This window comes from Pyrus communis, chromosome 16 (genome assembly GCF_041283825.1).
Source record: "Pyrus communis isolate YQ-2024b chromosome 16, ASM4128382v1, whole genome shotgun sequence".
Classification (NCBI taxonomy): domain Eukaryota; kingdom Viridiplantae; phylum Streptophyta; class Magnoliopsida; order Rosales; family Rosaceae; genus Pyrus; species Pyrus communis.
The window spans coordinates 18,397,847-18,414,797 of NC_142580.1; the positions used below are offsets into that span (position 1 = coordinate 18,397,847).

The following is a 16,951-nucleotide window of genomic DNA, read 5'->3' on the forward strand; positions in this document are numbered from 1 at the left end:
CGTCTGGAAAATCGGATCAACCAAACTCAGTTCTAGTTCTTGGCATATCAACCATGGTTAGTATTGGACGATCCGGTGGCGGTTTTGGTCAAGAAACCGATCAGACCAAACTGTTCCGAGGCCTACTTCTATCTGATAAATCGTGGTACACAAATGTGGTCGAAAAGAATGTCTCCCTACTCCCTCACACAAGAAGCTATGTTTATGGATTGCTAGGGTTATGAACCTTGTGCCCTACAATTTGGGGGAAAAGAGAAGGAAGGGGGAGAACAAAATTAATTGGTTTGCAATTGAACATGGGAGGAAAAAGATAGAGAAAACAGTATTGATTGAAAAGTGAAGAAAAATAAAACACCATCCTATTTAGAAAATTAGCATTTGTTACAGAAGCAGACAATATTGGATGAGAGGGGCATATGTGGAAGAATATAACCTCTCACTCAAGAAATATGGATTTTCATAGGAAGACAAGAACCCAAGAAACCCTCCAAAATGCCATCTTCTTTGTCACCCAAACAGAGCCTTACAAGTATACCCTCTTTCCCGCTAAGTTTGACCGCCCTCAAGCTTGTCTGAAAAATGTCTTTCAGCCATTTCTCAAACAAGCTATTGGGAAAATATCCAGACCCAATACAAACCCCCTCTAACACCCTCTTATCCACACTAAATCTAACCACATTTAGTTTCCCATATACCTCCCCAAAACACCCTTCAATCTTGGACAAGAAAAGCTCGGTTGCCTCTCGATCTCTAGCCGGGCTCCGATTGAAAACAATGACGTTCTCAATCGATTCCAGGAACCCATGTGGGGTTTCGAGATCGGTGTTGGTTTCGCGAGTTAAGTCACTTGAATTGGGGCTCACCCCTGCCTTGTCTTCGATTTCATCGTCCTCCCCGGCTTTGAGGTTGAGATCAAGGGTGTTGAAGCTTGATTGCCTTGAGAAGACCTCCTTGTTATTCACATTCTCAACAGCAACCACACTTGGATCTTCCTTCTCTCCCCTTCTTGAACTCTTGGTCTTGATTTGTAGCTCCCACTCAGCCTTTCTCTTGTGATCGAAGTTGACTCCCCGAAAACTTGGACTAGCACTAGCTTTCTCATCAACCTTCAACGCCATTTGGATTATAGAATCCGGGTACTTGGCGTTCTCTTCGTCATATCTTGTTGAGTCACTCTTAGCCAAGATGAATATGGCTTGGCTTTGAATCCCTTCACTTCTACTAACTTCTCCAAATTTTCGGTTCTCGAAACCATCAGCTAAAAATTTCAAGAACTGGGTGTCAGCCAAATCAACATCTTCTACCAAGACAACAAGTTTCTCATTGGATTTCAAGGCTCTTGCTACAACTTCTACTCTTGGGTTCATCTCATTTTCATTTTTGTTGATGTCGATATGGAGGAGTGAATCAGCAGACCCAAGAACCAATTCAGCAATTGCATGTGCCAGCCTTCTTTTTCCAATCGAGTCATTCCCCTGAATCAGTAACCAAGTCTCCTGCCTGGCAGTTTTAGAGTTGAAAATCGCTTCTACAATTGAAGGAATGGATTCGGATTGCCAAGGAACATTCTCTTTCAGTAGCTTGCACATATCAGCTCTCTGCATTGTTCTTTCAGTGCATTTTCTCTCCACCACTTTCTCCGAGCCCGAAAACACAGAGTTGCCAAGAGCAAGAGTGATCTTCAGTTCCTTGCCTTCAGTGTTTACCAGAGAATCCAGACTTGGTTCCGTCACTTGATTCTTTTGGACCCCATTGTCGAAGTTGAACTCAATCATGCACGATTGTTGTCTCCTGAATCGAGGCACAAGACTAGAGCCGTGAGCAAGCTCCGAAGCTGGATCGTGACCGAAGGAGATTGAATTCGGATCTGGAGAGAAGCCATTCTTGGTAGACCACCAAGGGTACGCTGAAGCATAAGAGGAGTTGTTTCCAATTACGCTTTGATTGTCGTACAAATTAGAAGAGCTCAAGTTGTTCTGAGCTGCATGTCTTCCTTGGTGCAGACTGCAGCATAAGCTGTTCCACTTTTTCCTCAATTGAGCTACTTCATCCTGAAATTTTTTAACTACATATTAGAATTAAATAAAAAGAAACACAGTAAATTAAATTCTCCTTTTTAATTACTACTAGCTCATGTGCCCAATCTCCCAAACTGCATCTTTGCTGACATTGTGTGATTAATTTGGGATAACGTTTGCAACGTAACTTATTCTCCTAAAATTGTGGTATTTAAGTCAAAAGTAAATTTGAAAAATGTGGAATTGGTTCGTACGGTACCTTTTGGCGGGCTTTGGTTCCATGTGGTTGCAGCCAGGCAGGCAATTTCTGCTCGTCAGATTTCAAGAGCTGAGATTCTTTTTCATAATTTGAAGTGCATTCTTGACAGCAAGTGAGCTTGTTATTATTATGATATTGCTCCTTGCTATTGAATATTGGTTTTGTTTCCAGAACTTCAGATGGTTTTTGAGAGATTATTAATCTTGAGTCTTGGACACTGTCAATCACACAAGCACATCGCATAATTGTTAATACTCACCTCATTTATCATGTTATTTAGTACTACGGTCTGGTAATATTTCTCTTTACTTATAAATGATAGGTCTTAGGTTCGATTTTCGCTAGAGGCGAATTTAAACCACATTATTGCAAGGCCATTGTGAGGTTTAACCCACTTCACCACCCTTTTAATGTAAATAATATTGTTTGCTATAAAAAAAAAACCTAGTTTATCATATACAATATTTTCATTTTGTCAAAATATCATACTATTTGAATAATTAAAATGAGGCAAATATATGTAAATATACAGACCCTTTATGTAAATGGATTCTCATTTTTTTTTTTTTTTTTAAATGTGGATTAGGTGGGGAGCTCACTCCACATCGAACTTCAACGATCTGAATCATCTATTTTATAAGTCTCGATTTATAGATCATTCTTGCAAAAATTCAATTCAATCCGAAACTATTTGCCTATTTAATTATCAAGATAAAATTTCATTGTTTCTTATATAACAAAGTATTCATTAATTTATTTGAACCCAATTAGATGTCTTAAACATTTTTTATTTGGCTAATATTTTGCAAGGACGATCTATGAGTTACAACTTGAAAAATAGACTATTTGGATCGTTAAAGTTCAATATAGTGTGAACCCCACAATTAATCCCCATTTTTTTGTAAAAAAATGGGGATCACTTCCTTAAAGTAAGGCAAATATTTGAATAATTAAAATGAGGCAAATATACAGATTGCTTAAGCGGAGGGATCCCCTTTTTTTCAAAAAAATGGGGACACGCTCCCCACCGTTATATTGGTTTTAATGAAATTGTGTGGTTGAGATTAAAACACAGGCCACACAATCTCAATCACACAATTTCATTAAAGTTAAATCTAACGGTGGGGAGTGTGTCCCCATTTTTTTAGAAAAATGGGGATCCCTCCCCTTAAGCAATATGTGTAAATGTATACATATATATTAGCTTAATCTTATTATGATCATCTATAAACTAACTTAACAGGCCTAATTTTCATTTCTAGCCCCAAATTAATGAGGGTTCTCGAAAATAATTTATAATTATTATGTGGACGGCCAAAATAAACAAAATGATTTACTTATGCTTATTCTTTTGTAATATGGAATGTATTTACCGAAAAAAAAAAAAAATTTGGGTGTATATATGTGAACAAGGAAGAAAAAAAGGCCTCGTGAACTTTTTTTACTTTTTATCTTAAGTATCTAGCAGCGAAACCTGTAACTCAAAACAAAGAGCAAAGAAAAGGACAGTGTTTCTTGTTTCATGCAGACCTTGTAATGTAAACATTTAAGCAAAACTATAGTTCAAGGATTAACCATCCATGGAGGATTGTATATAGATGTATATATACACATTTAAAATAACAGTGAACATGAATAATAATAATAAAAATAAAGTTAAAAGAGAGAGAAATGAAAAACTAACCTGCAAGCATGAAGGGAGAGACCAAGACCACCAGAAGGAATAGAAACAGCTTGAAGACACCATTGACTCTCAAGAGGTGGCTGCCTAATTTGGCACCTCATGTGTGTCTGGTAACTTGCAGTTCCTATCACCCACACCTTCCCCTTTGAGCTAGTGATTGAATTATCTGAAGAGACCAACCTTGCAATCTCTGAAACCAAATGCTCAACTGGGCTATAATACCCACCAGAGTTTTGATTTTGATCTCTGTCCTCATCACTAACAACCCACTTCAGATCTCCGGTGTAAATTATAGCACCTCTTTCTCCGAGAAATGATGAGTCCACTTTTCTTTTGAGCTCTGAGAGATTTGCTTCCACATCTTCTCTTTTCATGAACCTCACGGAAACAGGTGAGAATTGGAACTTGATGAACTGGGTTGATTTCAGCTCCTCAGGAACTCCCACTCCTCTCTCTATCCTCCCCATAACTTCAGAGACAAGCCCTTCAGTCATGGAAGCTGAATCACCAACTATCACAGTGTTCCTCCTCTTCTTCCGCACCAGCACCTCCAACACCAACTTAACATCTTCTTCCTTTGAAGAACTACCAGAGTAGTCATTGGCTGCGGCGGCGGTGGGGTTACTGATTATCAATGGAGGTTTTGCCTTTTGAGGGGAAAAAAGAAGTGGATTTTGCTCACCAGTGTAAGCCAGGAAGTGGGGTTGCCAGAAACTCACAGGAACTATTTTGTTTTGGTGGTGGTGGTCTGAGGGAGGAGAAGGAGAGCAAGGGGAAGAGAAAACGCCGCCGGAGCTGCTGTAACACTGGAAAACGGAGGAAGTTGAGGAGTCCTCCAGGTTGTTCTTGACGTTACTGCTGGAGAAACCAGCCTCTCTCATGACCCTGCTGACACTCGGGTCGTCGAGGATGGAGATGATGAGCTGCTCGAGCTCCACTTTGATGGTTAAGAGCGGCTGCTGCTGCTGCTGCTCGATGCAGCCTCTTCTCTGGTGGGCTTGCGCTCTCTTGAGGGCGGCGATGAGGGCGTTGGAGAGAGAGGGCTGGCCGTGGAGGAGAGGGCCAGGAGTTGTTGGGAGACGGTTGAGAGCCACATTGAAGCAGAGCTCGAGGGCTCGGCATTGGAGAGGATGAGAGGTTTGGTGCGGCTGAGATTTGAGACAGGCCCGCCGCAAGAGGCTAGTTCTTGAGCTGAGCAGAGTGGCGGCCACGTGGAGAGGAGTGACCTGAGCATGGCCTCTCCGCCTTGCGAGGCTGAGAGAGTGCTTCAACACCGAAGCAGCCTCCGCTGTGAGGGTCTGCTGAACCGCACTACCTCCTGAGCGCATCACTTGGTCAAAACCCACCCCCCACACCCACCCTTTGATTTTTCACTAGCGCTTTCTTCACAACCACAAATAATTACTTCTTTTTCTCTTACACTTCTTATCCTCCTCTAACCCCCAACCCAAATATTAACCTGAGGAGAAAGAAAAAAAAGCTTGGAACTTTAGAAAGCTTGAAACACCACCACCGCAAGTGGAAGTAGAGAGAGAGAGAGAGAGAGAGAGAGAGAGAGAGAGAGAGAGAGAGAGTATGAAAGAGTAGCTATGATCAACTGAGCAAGAAGGGAGTTTTGAGTTGAGCTTTAGTTAGGGAAAACCAAGCTAGGCTAGGCCACCTTCTTTATACTTCCTATATTGAGTTTTTAATTATTTATTCATTACTATTTTTTCTTTTACTTTTTCTGTGATTACTCAGCTTTTATTAGCCTTTTATTTGCACTCCTTAGAAGAGATTTTTTCAGTAAGACAGATATATAAGGTGGTACATTACATGTTATTATATAAATAGTAAGATATGTGTGTTAAAAATTTAATAATTTAAAAAATAAAATTTTCTACTACTTACATAAAAATAAGTGGTGTACCACTCGTTTTCCCGTCACAATGAAAAATTTCTCCATTATTAGCTTTCTTGTTATTAATCAAGAATTTTGTTTTGGGACAAAATTGGTATAAAAGGTAAACTTTTATAATCATTTTGAAACCGTTGGGAACTTCAAATATCAACGCAGAGGGTAAGTTTTAATGAGAATATTTTTACTTTATCACCTTCAAGTGATGGTAATGCTCACTATTTTATTTGTGTAGTGAATATTCGGTCGTATAATACATCGGATGCATTCTTCCATTTCATCTAATACAATATTCTATACAAATCTTCCATTTCACCTTAGCATTATTGCTACTTGAGAATGGTGAGAAAAATGCACCCAAGTTTTAATGGCATGATTCACCAAGCAGGAGGAGGGGATTGCTGAACTCGTCTGACTCCCTTATTTTCCGTATTTCTGTTCTTTTGTTTTATTTATTTTATTTTATTTTTTATTTTTTATTTTTACTTCAGTGATAATTAAAAATTGTTATGAGTGTGATTTATATATGAGTAATGTTAGATAGACTAAAACTTTTGAATCAAATTTGTAAATCAAATAATGTGGTGATTGATGATTAGATTATTAATTAAGAATTGATTAATGTGCTTATTTCATTAGTGACCCATCGTTTCATTTGTAAATTTAATTTAAAATTTTAGTTTCTCTAACGTTATTCTTTATTTCTATAATTCCCATAAAATTCTTAGGATGTTATAAAAAGGTCAAAGTTAGAGGAATAACCTTTTTAATGGTAGGTGCAAGGTAGATGCAAAATGTCATACTAAAACTATAACACAAGAGGATAACAAATAAAAGGCAGAGAAATAGATGATGTTACTGATATTTTTCTCTCGTTCTCTTCTTCTTATATTTTCTGTATATGTTTTGATTGCAGTCGAGTGCTCTATTTATAGAGCAACTCGTATTACTGCATTTGAAATTTACAACATACTTTTTGACAAAAGACATCCTGAATTCCCATAGTTAGTTTTTAAACTGTCATGGGAATTGACAATGTATATGTTTATTCATAAACAATGCAAATGGATTGAAAAATTCCACCAAAACACTGTGGGCATTCACTACCCATCAGCATTTTCAACATAGGACTTATGCTCTATAATAATAGTATGAATCCCTTTCTGCTGTTTGAGGCTGGTTTCGTTTCTATGCAAATGGGATTTCATGAAAAGGATCCACTGCAATGGGACCCATAATTTCGAAATTTTTATCATGGAGAGGGAGCTTCCCTCCTTTTTACACATCAGCCTTTAAATGGACGGACAAAGCCAGCAGAAATTCATAAACAGTAGTAAAGAGGAAGGAGTAGGATTTTCTCTCCTCTTATTCTCATTCTTTTTTCTCCTTTCCTTTCATACATTATTTTTTATCTTATTGTTCCTATATAAAAATGAATATAAGATATTGACATGTTTTAATCGTGACCGTTCAAATAGGAAGAGAGAAAAGAAGAGAGAGATTAAGAAGAAAGAAAATCCTTATCCGATGAGGAAAGATGGTAAGAAGCCAGCATAGAGAGAGTGTGTGTACAGTGTTTGTGATGAAAGATAAAAAAGACCAATATTTCAACACTTTACATGACAAGTGTACATTGATTATGTAAAAATTTGTAATAATAATATAATTAAAAATACATGAACAAATATTTACACATCTATATATTTTATGAAGTTTTGACGAAAACTCGCGGTATTATTCATTTTAACGAAAAATCATATTGTTACACTAAAAACTCAAATTTGGTATTATTCACTTTACTCTTTATTTTGTTCTTATCATTAAAACTCAAAGTTTTCAAGTTCTTTTCATTAGTTTTCTTATATTTTATCGATACAAAATTTTATTGTGGTGTTGTATCCTTATCTATCGTATAAGGCCTTCACCACTCCATGCAGACACAAATTCCTACTTTTTTCATTTATTTTTCCAAATTTTCCTCACTTATGTTTACCATTTGTTCTTTACATGCACGACTGGTGTACAAATATTGGGTTCTTCTTCGAAGAGAGAGAGAGAGAGAGAGAGAGAGAGAGAGTCTGCACGCCAATCCTCGTAGAGAGACAACATTTTATTCCCCAAGTACCCAAAAAGCAACCCTTCTGTCTCCCATCCTACATTGCATTGTTGCTTCTCTCTCTCTCCCTCTCTCTCTCTCCCTGCAACTGCAAACTGCGATATTACCTTTTGCTTAATCTCATCCGGTCATTTCCAACCACCCACATATCAGCTTCCAAATTTACCAAATAAGGCAACTTAATCCGATCCTGCAGTTTTAATTAAACCAGAAACGTGTTCACAACTCCAAACCCTAGTTATTTTGTAGATCAAAACACATGTCCTGAACTGCATGCAAACAATTTACTTACCGGATAATACTTTTACGTACTAGTGACTTTTTTGACTGGTTTCGGTATCATCTTTTTACCACTCTCTACTTTTAAAATCTTCTGCTTTTTCTTGTTCTACAGGGATGTGCTTTCTTTATTTTTCATAATTAAATGACTCAAGGTTGAAAGCAATTGAACTGCATGTCAGTAACTTTTTTCCTGCCTTTCTTTTGTACCTTATTTGATGATAAACACTTCATTTAATTACTAGCAGACAAAATTAATCTGATGGTAACCATGAAAATTTTACAGGCCAGTGCATGCCAAAAGATAATGTAAATCACGACAGGAGGAGCCTGATATCACATCAGAAAATGAAAATATGAAAGAGTAGAAGTAGTTCTTGAGTATTTACCAAAAAGCAGTATATGGTCGATCGATTTGGGCATTAGGCGTGCATTTCAAGAGTAGCATCTAAATAGATGATAAAAGGAAGATTGAAGGGTGACTTCCCAGTTACTATTGCATTAAAAGGAGCCAATGGAGTCTTGCTCAAGAGAGTTAGCTACCTTCATTTTAAAGTATGTATTCAAAAAGCATATTCAACTAATGTTTTCCTTTTTTGGGTAAATACATATTCAACTAATATTACAAGATTAAAATTAGTTACCAATTAATTGTCTGCCTTAAAGCATTTCATAGTTGTTTTTTAGTTACAAGCAAAATAAGTGATATGAATTAATATTGGTGTGTACCATGTAATATTACTGTGTATATGAAGAGCTTGATTATATCAAAAATTACGTTTTTGGGACGTCAAAAAGTAAGTAGATATGGATCGAATAAGATTTATCGTATCGAACTTGAACTTTTGAGCTTAATTAGTTTAACACTGAGCATCACTTTGCAGTCAAAGTCATAGATATGGTCTAGGTTAAGAGTTCATGCAAAATGAATGATGCCATTTATTAATCATTACCAACTATCTGATTAATTAATTAAAACATTTTAATTAATGTTAATTATTACTCTTGTCATCTCATGATTGAAAACCTCATGTGAGATTTTCATACTATGATGATAAAGATAGAAAGTTTTAGATAATAAGTAATGAATGCCAATAACATATGATAGGGTTAGGCATTTCTGCAAATTCAATATTTTTTTTTAGCAGCTTTATGCAATTATATATATATGCTTTGGATATAATTATAGGCTCATTGGTTGTGGTTGTGGGGTTATCACTTATTTATCAATGCCAATTAGTTTTGAGTAAAAGGGGAGTGCCCAAATCATTGGGACATTATTTTTCAAAGTTGTGAGAATTGGGTTTACTCTAGTGTGAAGAAAAGTATCCTTTACGAATATAATTGGGATTCGGATGATTCATATGTTAAAAATGAATGCATCATCTTATGATTTGGTTTACATTTTCCCGAACACATTTTCAACAAAGCATAAAAGTATAAATTACAAGTTACACTAAACGAAACATTTTGGCCCACATACCAAAAGCTATCGTATATTACCCGGTAAACCATTTATCACCAAGTAAAATGTTTCCAAAAACCCTATTTCACCTGCTAAACCTTTGTTTGTTGATGTGAACGTCATCATTTGTACTAAGTAGCGTTAATATTGTTTGACAACAAATAAAAAGGGCCTTGTGGATGTCTGAGTGTGTTTAGTTAACGTGCTGTGTATTAATTTAATTAGGCTTTAAAGCTCATACAGATATCATATATCGTGACACGTCACCTCTGTTATACTTTGAAATGAAACTCAACACGCCAACACAACTCTGAGGATTACTTTAATAGAATTATCACAACACAGCTCCAGTATTACACCAATGGGATTATCCTGAATTTTTTTTTCACAGTTATCAAAAAATTGTCAACAATGTATAATTTATACTTTGATGATGTCGATCCACGATTATATGTTTGAACATATGAATCAAACTTAAATAGGGTTACATACAAAATATTTCATGAAGATATATGCAATTTGAATGTTAGCATAAACCTAGTTCACAGGAAAAGTAATAAAAAAACTATGCTAGCATGAATTCAATAATTGTCTCATCTTTGATATTTGAAACAATTGGACCAACTGACATAGTGTTGCTGTTTAGCGATGGCAATAGTTCCAACCTAACACCTAAGTGGATAGTAGCCATAGAAAAGAAAACATGATGCAATTGCAAGAAAATTTCTTAACAATAGCAAACAGAGTGACAAAAACTAGAAATGTTGAACAACAAGAATAAATATAGAGAGATTTGAGAGAGAAATGTGAAATGTTTTTGTATTGATCAGTGGAAACTTAGTACAAAATGAGCTGTATTTAGCCTTTTATACAAGTCTCTTAGCCTAACTGCATTTCTTTCAATGTAAGCCACATATAACCACTCTAACTAATTCTTAACTGCATTACTGATGATGTGGAACTTCTTTAGTCAATATAAGCCAACATCCTCCCTCAATCTCAACTAAGGTAACCTAGCTTGAGATTGAACCATTGGCAAGTGAATGTTAGACTATGCAACCCTTTAGTAAGAACATCAACTATATGTTCATCAGTTGGTAGATACTCAACCATCAGGTCACCTTTGTGTACCCTTTCCTTAACAAAATGATAGTCAGTATCAAGGTGTTTTATCCTTGAATGATATACAGGTGATGTGATCTAAACTAGCACTCAAATTAAACCCTCTTATTGACAATTGTAGTAAAGATGTAAGTAGGGATCATTCTAGGCCGGGGATTAGGAGGGATTGCTAATCTACTTTAAATTGACTCAAAAACACAAAACTAGGCTTGAAAACACTTAACTAGACTCAAAGAACTCAAAACAAGCTAAAAATACTCAAAACAACACAAAATAATCAATTAGGCTCAAACTAGACACTAAAGGGTGATTTGGATGAAAATTGATTTTAACTTAACTCAAAACACTTAAAAACACAAGTTTGGACATATTCTAACTATTTTGACACAACAAAGAAAAAGGGATTGGGGTTTTTGACGAATTTAAAGTAAAGACAAGTGGATTGAAGACTTAAACAAGTTTGGCACGAAATTGGGGGAAATTATGGGTGATTGGCAAGCTAGAGGGTCTTTCTCCACACATGACATATATGCACATAAATTGATTTACAGTTACTCTTTCATTGAACCATGTATGACAATGCCCCAAATTAACCGTGTCATCACTAATTAACCCTCATATTTTCCATAAGTTATTGAATTGGATGGACAACGCATCGGCATTCAAATTATTCTTCCCAAGTTCCCTACATGAACTGCATAATAGAGACAGAAGCAAAGATCATTAAGCTCTATGAAAATCATAAACATTGACAAGACATTCGTAACTATGACATCATGATACTCATGTTAGGAACTTAACTTAATTAACATGATTGTGACCAGCGATCTTCACTACTTGTGAATATAAGTTCGTAACGATTATGTGAAACTCCCTTATATTCTAGCATCAAATTCATGCATGCAAATTAAGTAGGCCTCCTTAATCAACATACAAGAATAAGTTCTTAATCCAACAGTTAAGTAAATTGCATTCACGATTTGTGAAATCACAACTGGAAGTAATCAATTCATATTGCAAATATAATCATGGTTTCAAAATCTCCTCTAGCCAAAACAAGTTTAGCCTCTCATGTTCACAGCAAAACAAAGAGAATATAAATTAAACATTGAAAACTAAGATAGATTACACCTAAGAATGTCCAGCAATCCAACTTGAATGGCAAACACGTCCAAGGCTGCTTCTCCTTTCTTTCTTCCTTGCTAAGCTACGCATTAGGGTGGTTGTGGCTGAAACTGGGTTGTGGTGTATTATGGTGAAGGATTGATGAATGGTAGGGGAAGCATGATGAATGATAGGGTGCGGAATTGTGTTATGGTGATGACTAAATGAATGATTGATTGGGGAATGGTTGTATGAATCAATGAGTGAATAGTTTATGTGCGGCAGAATGTATAAATTATAGGGAAAATGACATGGCTTTAATTAATTGTTTTTGGGAAAGATTTGGACTCCAAATCCTCCAGGAAAAAGGGCAATTAAATCAGAATCCAAGAGGAAAAAGGGAAACAAGGTTGCGGCAAGGAAAAGAAAGGAGAATGTGGTGCCTTGCACGGCAAGGGAAAGGGAAAGGTGGTGCGGCATCCCTTAGTAATAGGTTTAGGCATTCTAGAATCATTTATTTAGGTGTCCTAAATTAATTAGGGACCCTCTTTGGCAGCTGGAAATTAGGTAGGAAAAGATTAGGAAAGCTAAGTCAAAATAAGGAAGTTTGACTCATGTTTCCTTCTTTGTAGCTGATTCCTTGATTTCTTTTGTATTGAATTTATTTCCTTCATTTCTTTGCTCGTTCCAAGCCCTTCTTAAACTTCAATTTCGTCCATGCACCTTACTCCATGCACGTGCTATTCATTCTAAGCCCAAAATTGCTCTAAAATGCTCCAAAATGCAATTTCTTGCCTTTTTAGCCCTTTGGTCCTACAAACACACGAAAATAACTTAAATCAATATAATAAATAGAAACTAGCAACATAAATGCAAGAAAACAAGCTAACTAAGTCGCATAAATATGCTCCTATCAATAGGATTAGCACTGAGTGCTATAGCTGACATATTATCACAATGGATGGTTGGTGGAACAGGTAGTGTTACTCCCAGAGCTTACAAAATTAGCCTAATCCATGCCACATCTGCTGTAGTATGTGTTAGTGCTTTATATTTTGCTTCTATTGAGCCTCTTGAGACTGAAGTCTGCTTCTTGGAATGTCATGAAATGGGATTAGTTTCAAGATATACTACATAACAAGTCACTGACCTTCTTGTATTTAAGTCGATAGCCCAGTCAACATCAGAAAATGCTGTTAAATGAATGTCAGTATCAGAAGAGTATTCCACTCTACAGTTGCTTGAAGATACCTAATAATTCTCTTTATAGAACCAAGATGAACATCTGTTAAAGCTTTCATGAAATGGCATAATAATTAACAGCAAAAGCTATATTTGACTGTGTAAAAGTGAGGTACTGCAGTGAACCAACCAAACTCATGTACAATGTAGAATCCTGCAATGGTTTTCCCTCATTAATCATCATCTGATTGTGTGGTTTACATGAAGTACTTGCACGACTCTATTCTAACTTTTTGAATAAGATCCTTCATGTACTTGGATTGATTAACAAATATGTCTCCATTTTCTCTATAATGAATCTGTAACCCAAAAAATATGTGAGTTTACCTATATCTTTCAGGTCAAACACACTAGCAAAATCTTGGACAACTTTTTGAACTTTAGCAGCATTAAAACCTATAAGGATGATGTCATCCACATACAGTAATAAGATAACTACATCCCGATCATCATCTTTCACAAATAAGTTGTTATCAAGTGAAGATGCAAAAGCTGGTAAATATCTTGTGAACTTTGAATTCCATGCCTTTGGTGCCTATTTTAACTTGTTTAGAAATTTCACCAACTTACAGACATAACTGGGATAAGATAGGTCAACAAACCGTTGAGGTTGTTTCATGTAAACCTCTTCCTATAATTCACCATGTAGGAATGCATTTTTAATGTCTAACTGTATTCCTATTTGTGTGTAGCTGTTAAGGACAGGATTAAGCTTACAATTGTATGTCTTACCAATGGACTAAAGGTTTCTGGGTAGTCTAGACCTTGTTCTTATGTGAAACCTTGAGCCACAAGTTTGGCTTTATACCTGGAAACACTTCCATCAAGATTTTTCTTAATTTTGTACACCCACTTACTCCCAATGATTGATCTGTCAAGTTGAGGAGATACCAAATGTCATGTTCCTTGAGCTTTGAGTGCATTATAGTTTGCCACTAAGGAATTGTTGAAGCTTTTCTGAATGTTGAAGGTTTTTCCGAATCTTTAATTGCAGCAAGGAATAAGAACCCACCAGAAAATTCATGTTCATCATCCAACAGTGATGTTTGTAATTCTAGGAATGAAGAAATGAAACATGTGCATGACCTCTTTGTAATTGCACCTGACTTCAATCTTGTAGCCATAGAATGAACTGATTTTTCATGAATTATAGATGAGAGAGAAGACATTGGAAGCATTACCTCCAACTATGAAGGATTGTAGATAGACAATAGTGATATTGTACCTTAAGTTGATGTTGAATGAGTAGAAGAGGAAGAGCTACTGTGTGCAGTATTGAGATCCTGTGAGTCTTGAACAGATGAGCTGAGATCCTATGAAATATGCCCTAAACCTTCTTCCACAATTTATGGACTTGCACATTGTTCCCTATAAGAATTAGAAGATTATGTATGTGTATTTGCACCAAAAGTAGACAATTAAACCATAACTTAAGGCATTCTTGTATTCTGTAACCCACTTGTATTCCTAGATAATGGTCTTACTTGTATCTTATAAGGAAATATATTTTCACCGTGAATCACATGACTTGACAATACTAACTTCTTACTGCAGATGTCATAACACAACACCTTTATATCTAGCAGCAAAACCTAGGAAAACACATTGTTTAGACCTATGTTGTAATTTGGTTTGGTTATATGGCCTTAAGAATGGATATATTGCAGATCCAAAAATCTTCAAAGTATGTATAACTAGATCCTAATGAAACGACAACTCATAAGAAGACTTCATTCCTAAGGTTTTAGATGGCATTCTGTTGATTAGAAATGTAGCATGATTGCAAGCCTAATTCCAAAAATGTATTGGGATACTAGCTTCAGTCAGTAATGTGATTCATGTTTCTACTAGGTGTCTATGTTTCCTCTTAGTAAGTCTATTTTGCTGAAGGGTATACGGACATGATACAAAGTGTACAATGTCTTTGGATGCTAGGAAAGCTTGAAACCTATTACTCGTGACCTTAGGACCACCATCTATCTGTAAACACTTAATTGCAAAATTAAATTGAGTTGCAACAAATGGGTGAAAATTGATGAACACTTGAAAAATATGTGATTTATTGATAACAAGGAAGATTCACAAAAATCTTGAAAACTCATCAATGAAACTTACATAGTACCTAAAACCTTCTAAAAACTTATTTGGAGCAGGCCCCATATATCAGAATGTATTTTTTTCAAATGGAAAGTTAGCTTTAGTATCTTTTACAGGAAATGGTTGTCTAAACATTTTTCCAGACAAACATAAATAACAAACTGAAGGTGAAGAGTCCTCACTAACATAATGTATAAAATTTCTGAGTATAGCAAAGAGTACTTTTTCAGATGGGTGCCCCAGTCTCTTATGCCAAATTGAAACTTTCACAGCTTTCTTAAGTAGTGCAACTGGTTTATTTGAACCAGTAACAAATCTTCTTGAAAACACATTCATAGGGATCTCTTATAGCTTTCCTCTACTTCTGTCTTGGTACAATATCATTCATGTTACCTTGTCCTGTATGAAAAACACAATCTCATCACAAATGAACCAACAACTATTATCTTTACAAAGTTTCCTAACAGATAAAAGATTGACTATAATTGTTAGAACATGCAAAATATTTTTCAGAAATAATAAATGTTGAGGAGTAAAGAGAGTTGTAGAACCAATATGTTTAACAATCAAACCTTCGCCATTACCAATATTGACTTTCTCATCACCATTGTATTGCACAAGTTGATTTAGATTTCCAAGATTTGGTGTCATACGGTGAGAAGCACCAATATCGAACACCCAAGTATCAACAGTAAAGAAACCTTGCTCATTTTGACCAAATTCAGCTATAAACATATGTATTGGAGCTTGAGCTGTAAAGGCTATGAGAAAAAGAGGTGAAGGGCACCTTGATAAGAGTAATTGTTTCTGTGTCTACATGCCAACGCACTATGACCTTTTTTTCCCACAAATTTGGCAGATGGTAACCTGATAACCATTGTCACTCCTATTTAAGCAATTTGGAGAAGTATGCCTCCATTGAGAACAAATTTGACACTCAACCACTACCCAAATTTGAAATTAGTATTGCCATTCCAAGAAGTTCTATTCCCAGTGTTGGAATAAGAACCATTATAATTATTTCCTCCCCTTAGTCGATTTTCATAGTAAGGCCTTGAATTATTGAAAGAGTCATAACTATTCATGTTATTAAATTGTGAAGAATTATACCCATTTCTGTTCTAAGACCTGTTACCACCTTGATATCCTTGATTATCATTAGATCTTGATACAACATTAGAACTCTCCCCCTGTGAATATCCCTCATTTTGATTTCCATATTTGGACTAATCTCCATGAACATATATTGCAACTATGCCACTGGTTAGTAGTGATTCTTGCTTTTACAGTAGATTCAGCCACAATTAACTGTGCTCTAAAATCTTTCAAGGGAATAGAAGTTTCCCTTGCCAAGATAACTGCTTTAACCATGTCAAACTCAAGTGGTAGCCCAGATAAGGCAGAGATAACCAAGTCATTATCTGTAACTTTCTCCTATGCAAATACAAGTTGATCTTTAATGGCTTTTAACTTGAGCAAATATTTGTCTATAGAGTCACTCCCCTTTTGAATTGTGTGAAATTCAGTTTTGAGCTAATTTATCCTAGCTCTTGACACAGAAGCCTATCTTTCCTATAAGCTTATACAAGCCTCATTTGAAGTCTTACAACAAATTACATACTTGATAGCATCATTTGACAAAGTGGCAACAATGCCATATCCTTCTAA

General features: G+C 35.9%; 1 protein-coding gene across 1 annotated transcript; it reads right to left on the reverse strand.

Annotated features, from left to right (window-relative positions):
• Window positions 1-311: 311 nt before the first annotated feature.
• LOC137732416 (protein SMAX1-LIKE 4-like) lies at window positions 312-5,599 on the reverse strand. The gene is made up of 3 exons (XM_068471725.2): window positions 3,962-5,599; window positions 2,278-2,494; window positions 312-2,051 (listed from the first exon to the last, which is right to left on the reverse strand). Exons 1-3 carry the CDS (start codon window positions 5,287-5,289, stop codon window positions 441-443), a joined length of 3,156 nt encoding a protein of 1,051 aa, XP_068327826.2. The 5' UTR covers window positions 5,290-5,599; the 3' UTR covers window positions 312-440.
• Between the last annotated feature and the right edge of the window lie 11,352 nt (window positions 5,600-16,951).

What these genes read in the sequence shown, in the direction of transcription:
- LOC137732416 (XM_068471725.2), bottom strand. Translation starts at nt 5,289, where the DNA reads ATGCGCTCAGGAGGTAGTGCGGTTCAGCAGACCCTCACAGCGGAGGCT. An exon ending in CTCTCCCTTCATGCTTGCAG is followed by an intron (nt 2,495 to 3,961) that starts GTTAGTTTTTCA and finishes TGTGATTGACAG; the next exon opens with TGTCCAAGACTCAAGATTAA. An exon ending in GAACCAAAGCCCGCCAAAAG is followed by an intron (nt 2,052 to 2,277) that starts GTACCGTACGAA and finishes AAAAAATTTCAG; the next exon opens with GATGAAGTAGCTCAATTGAG.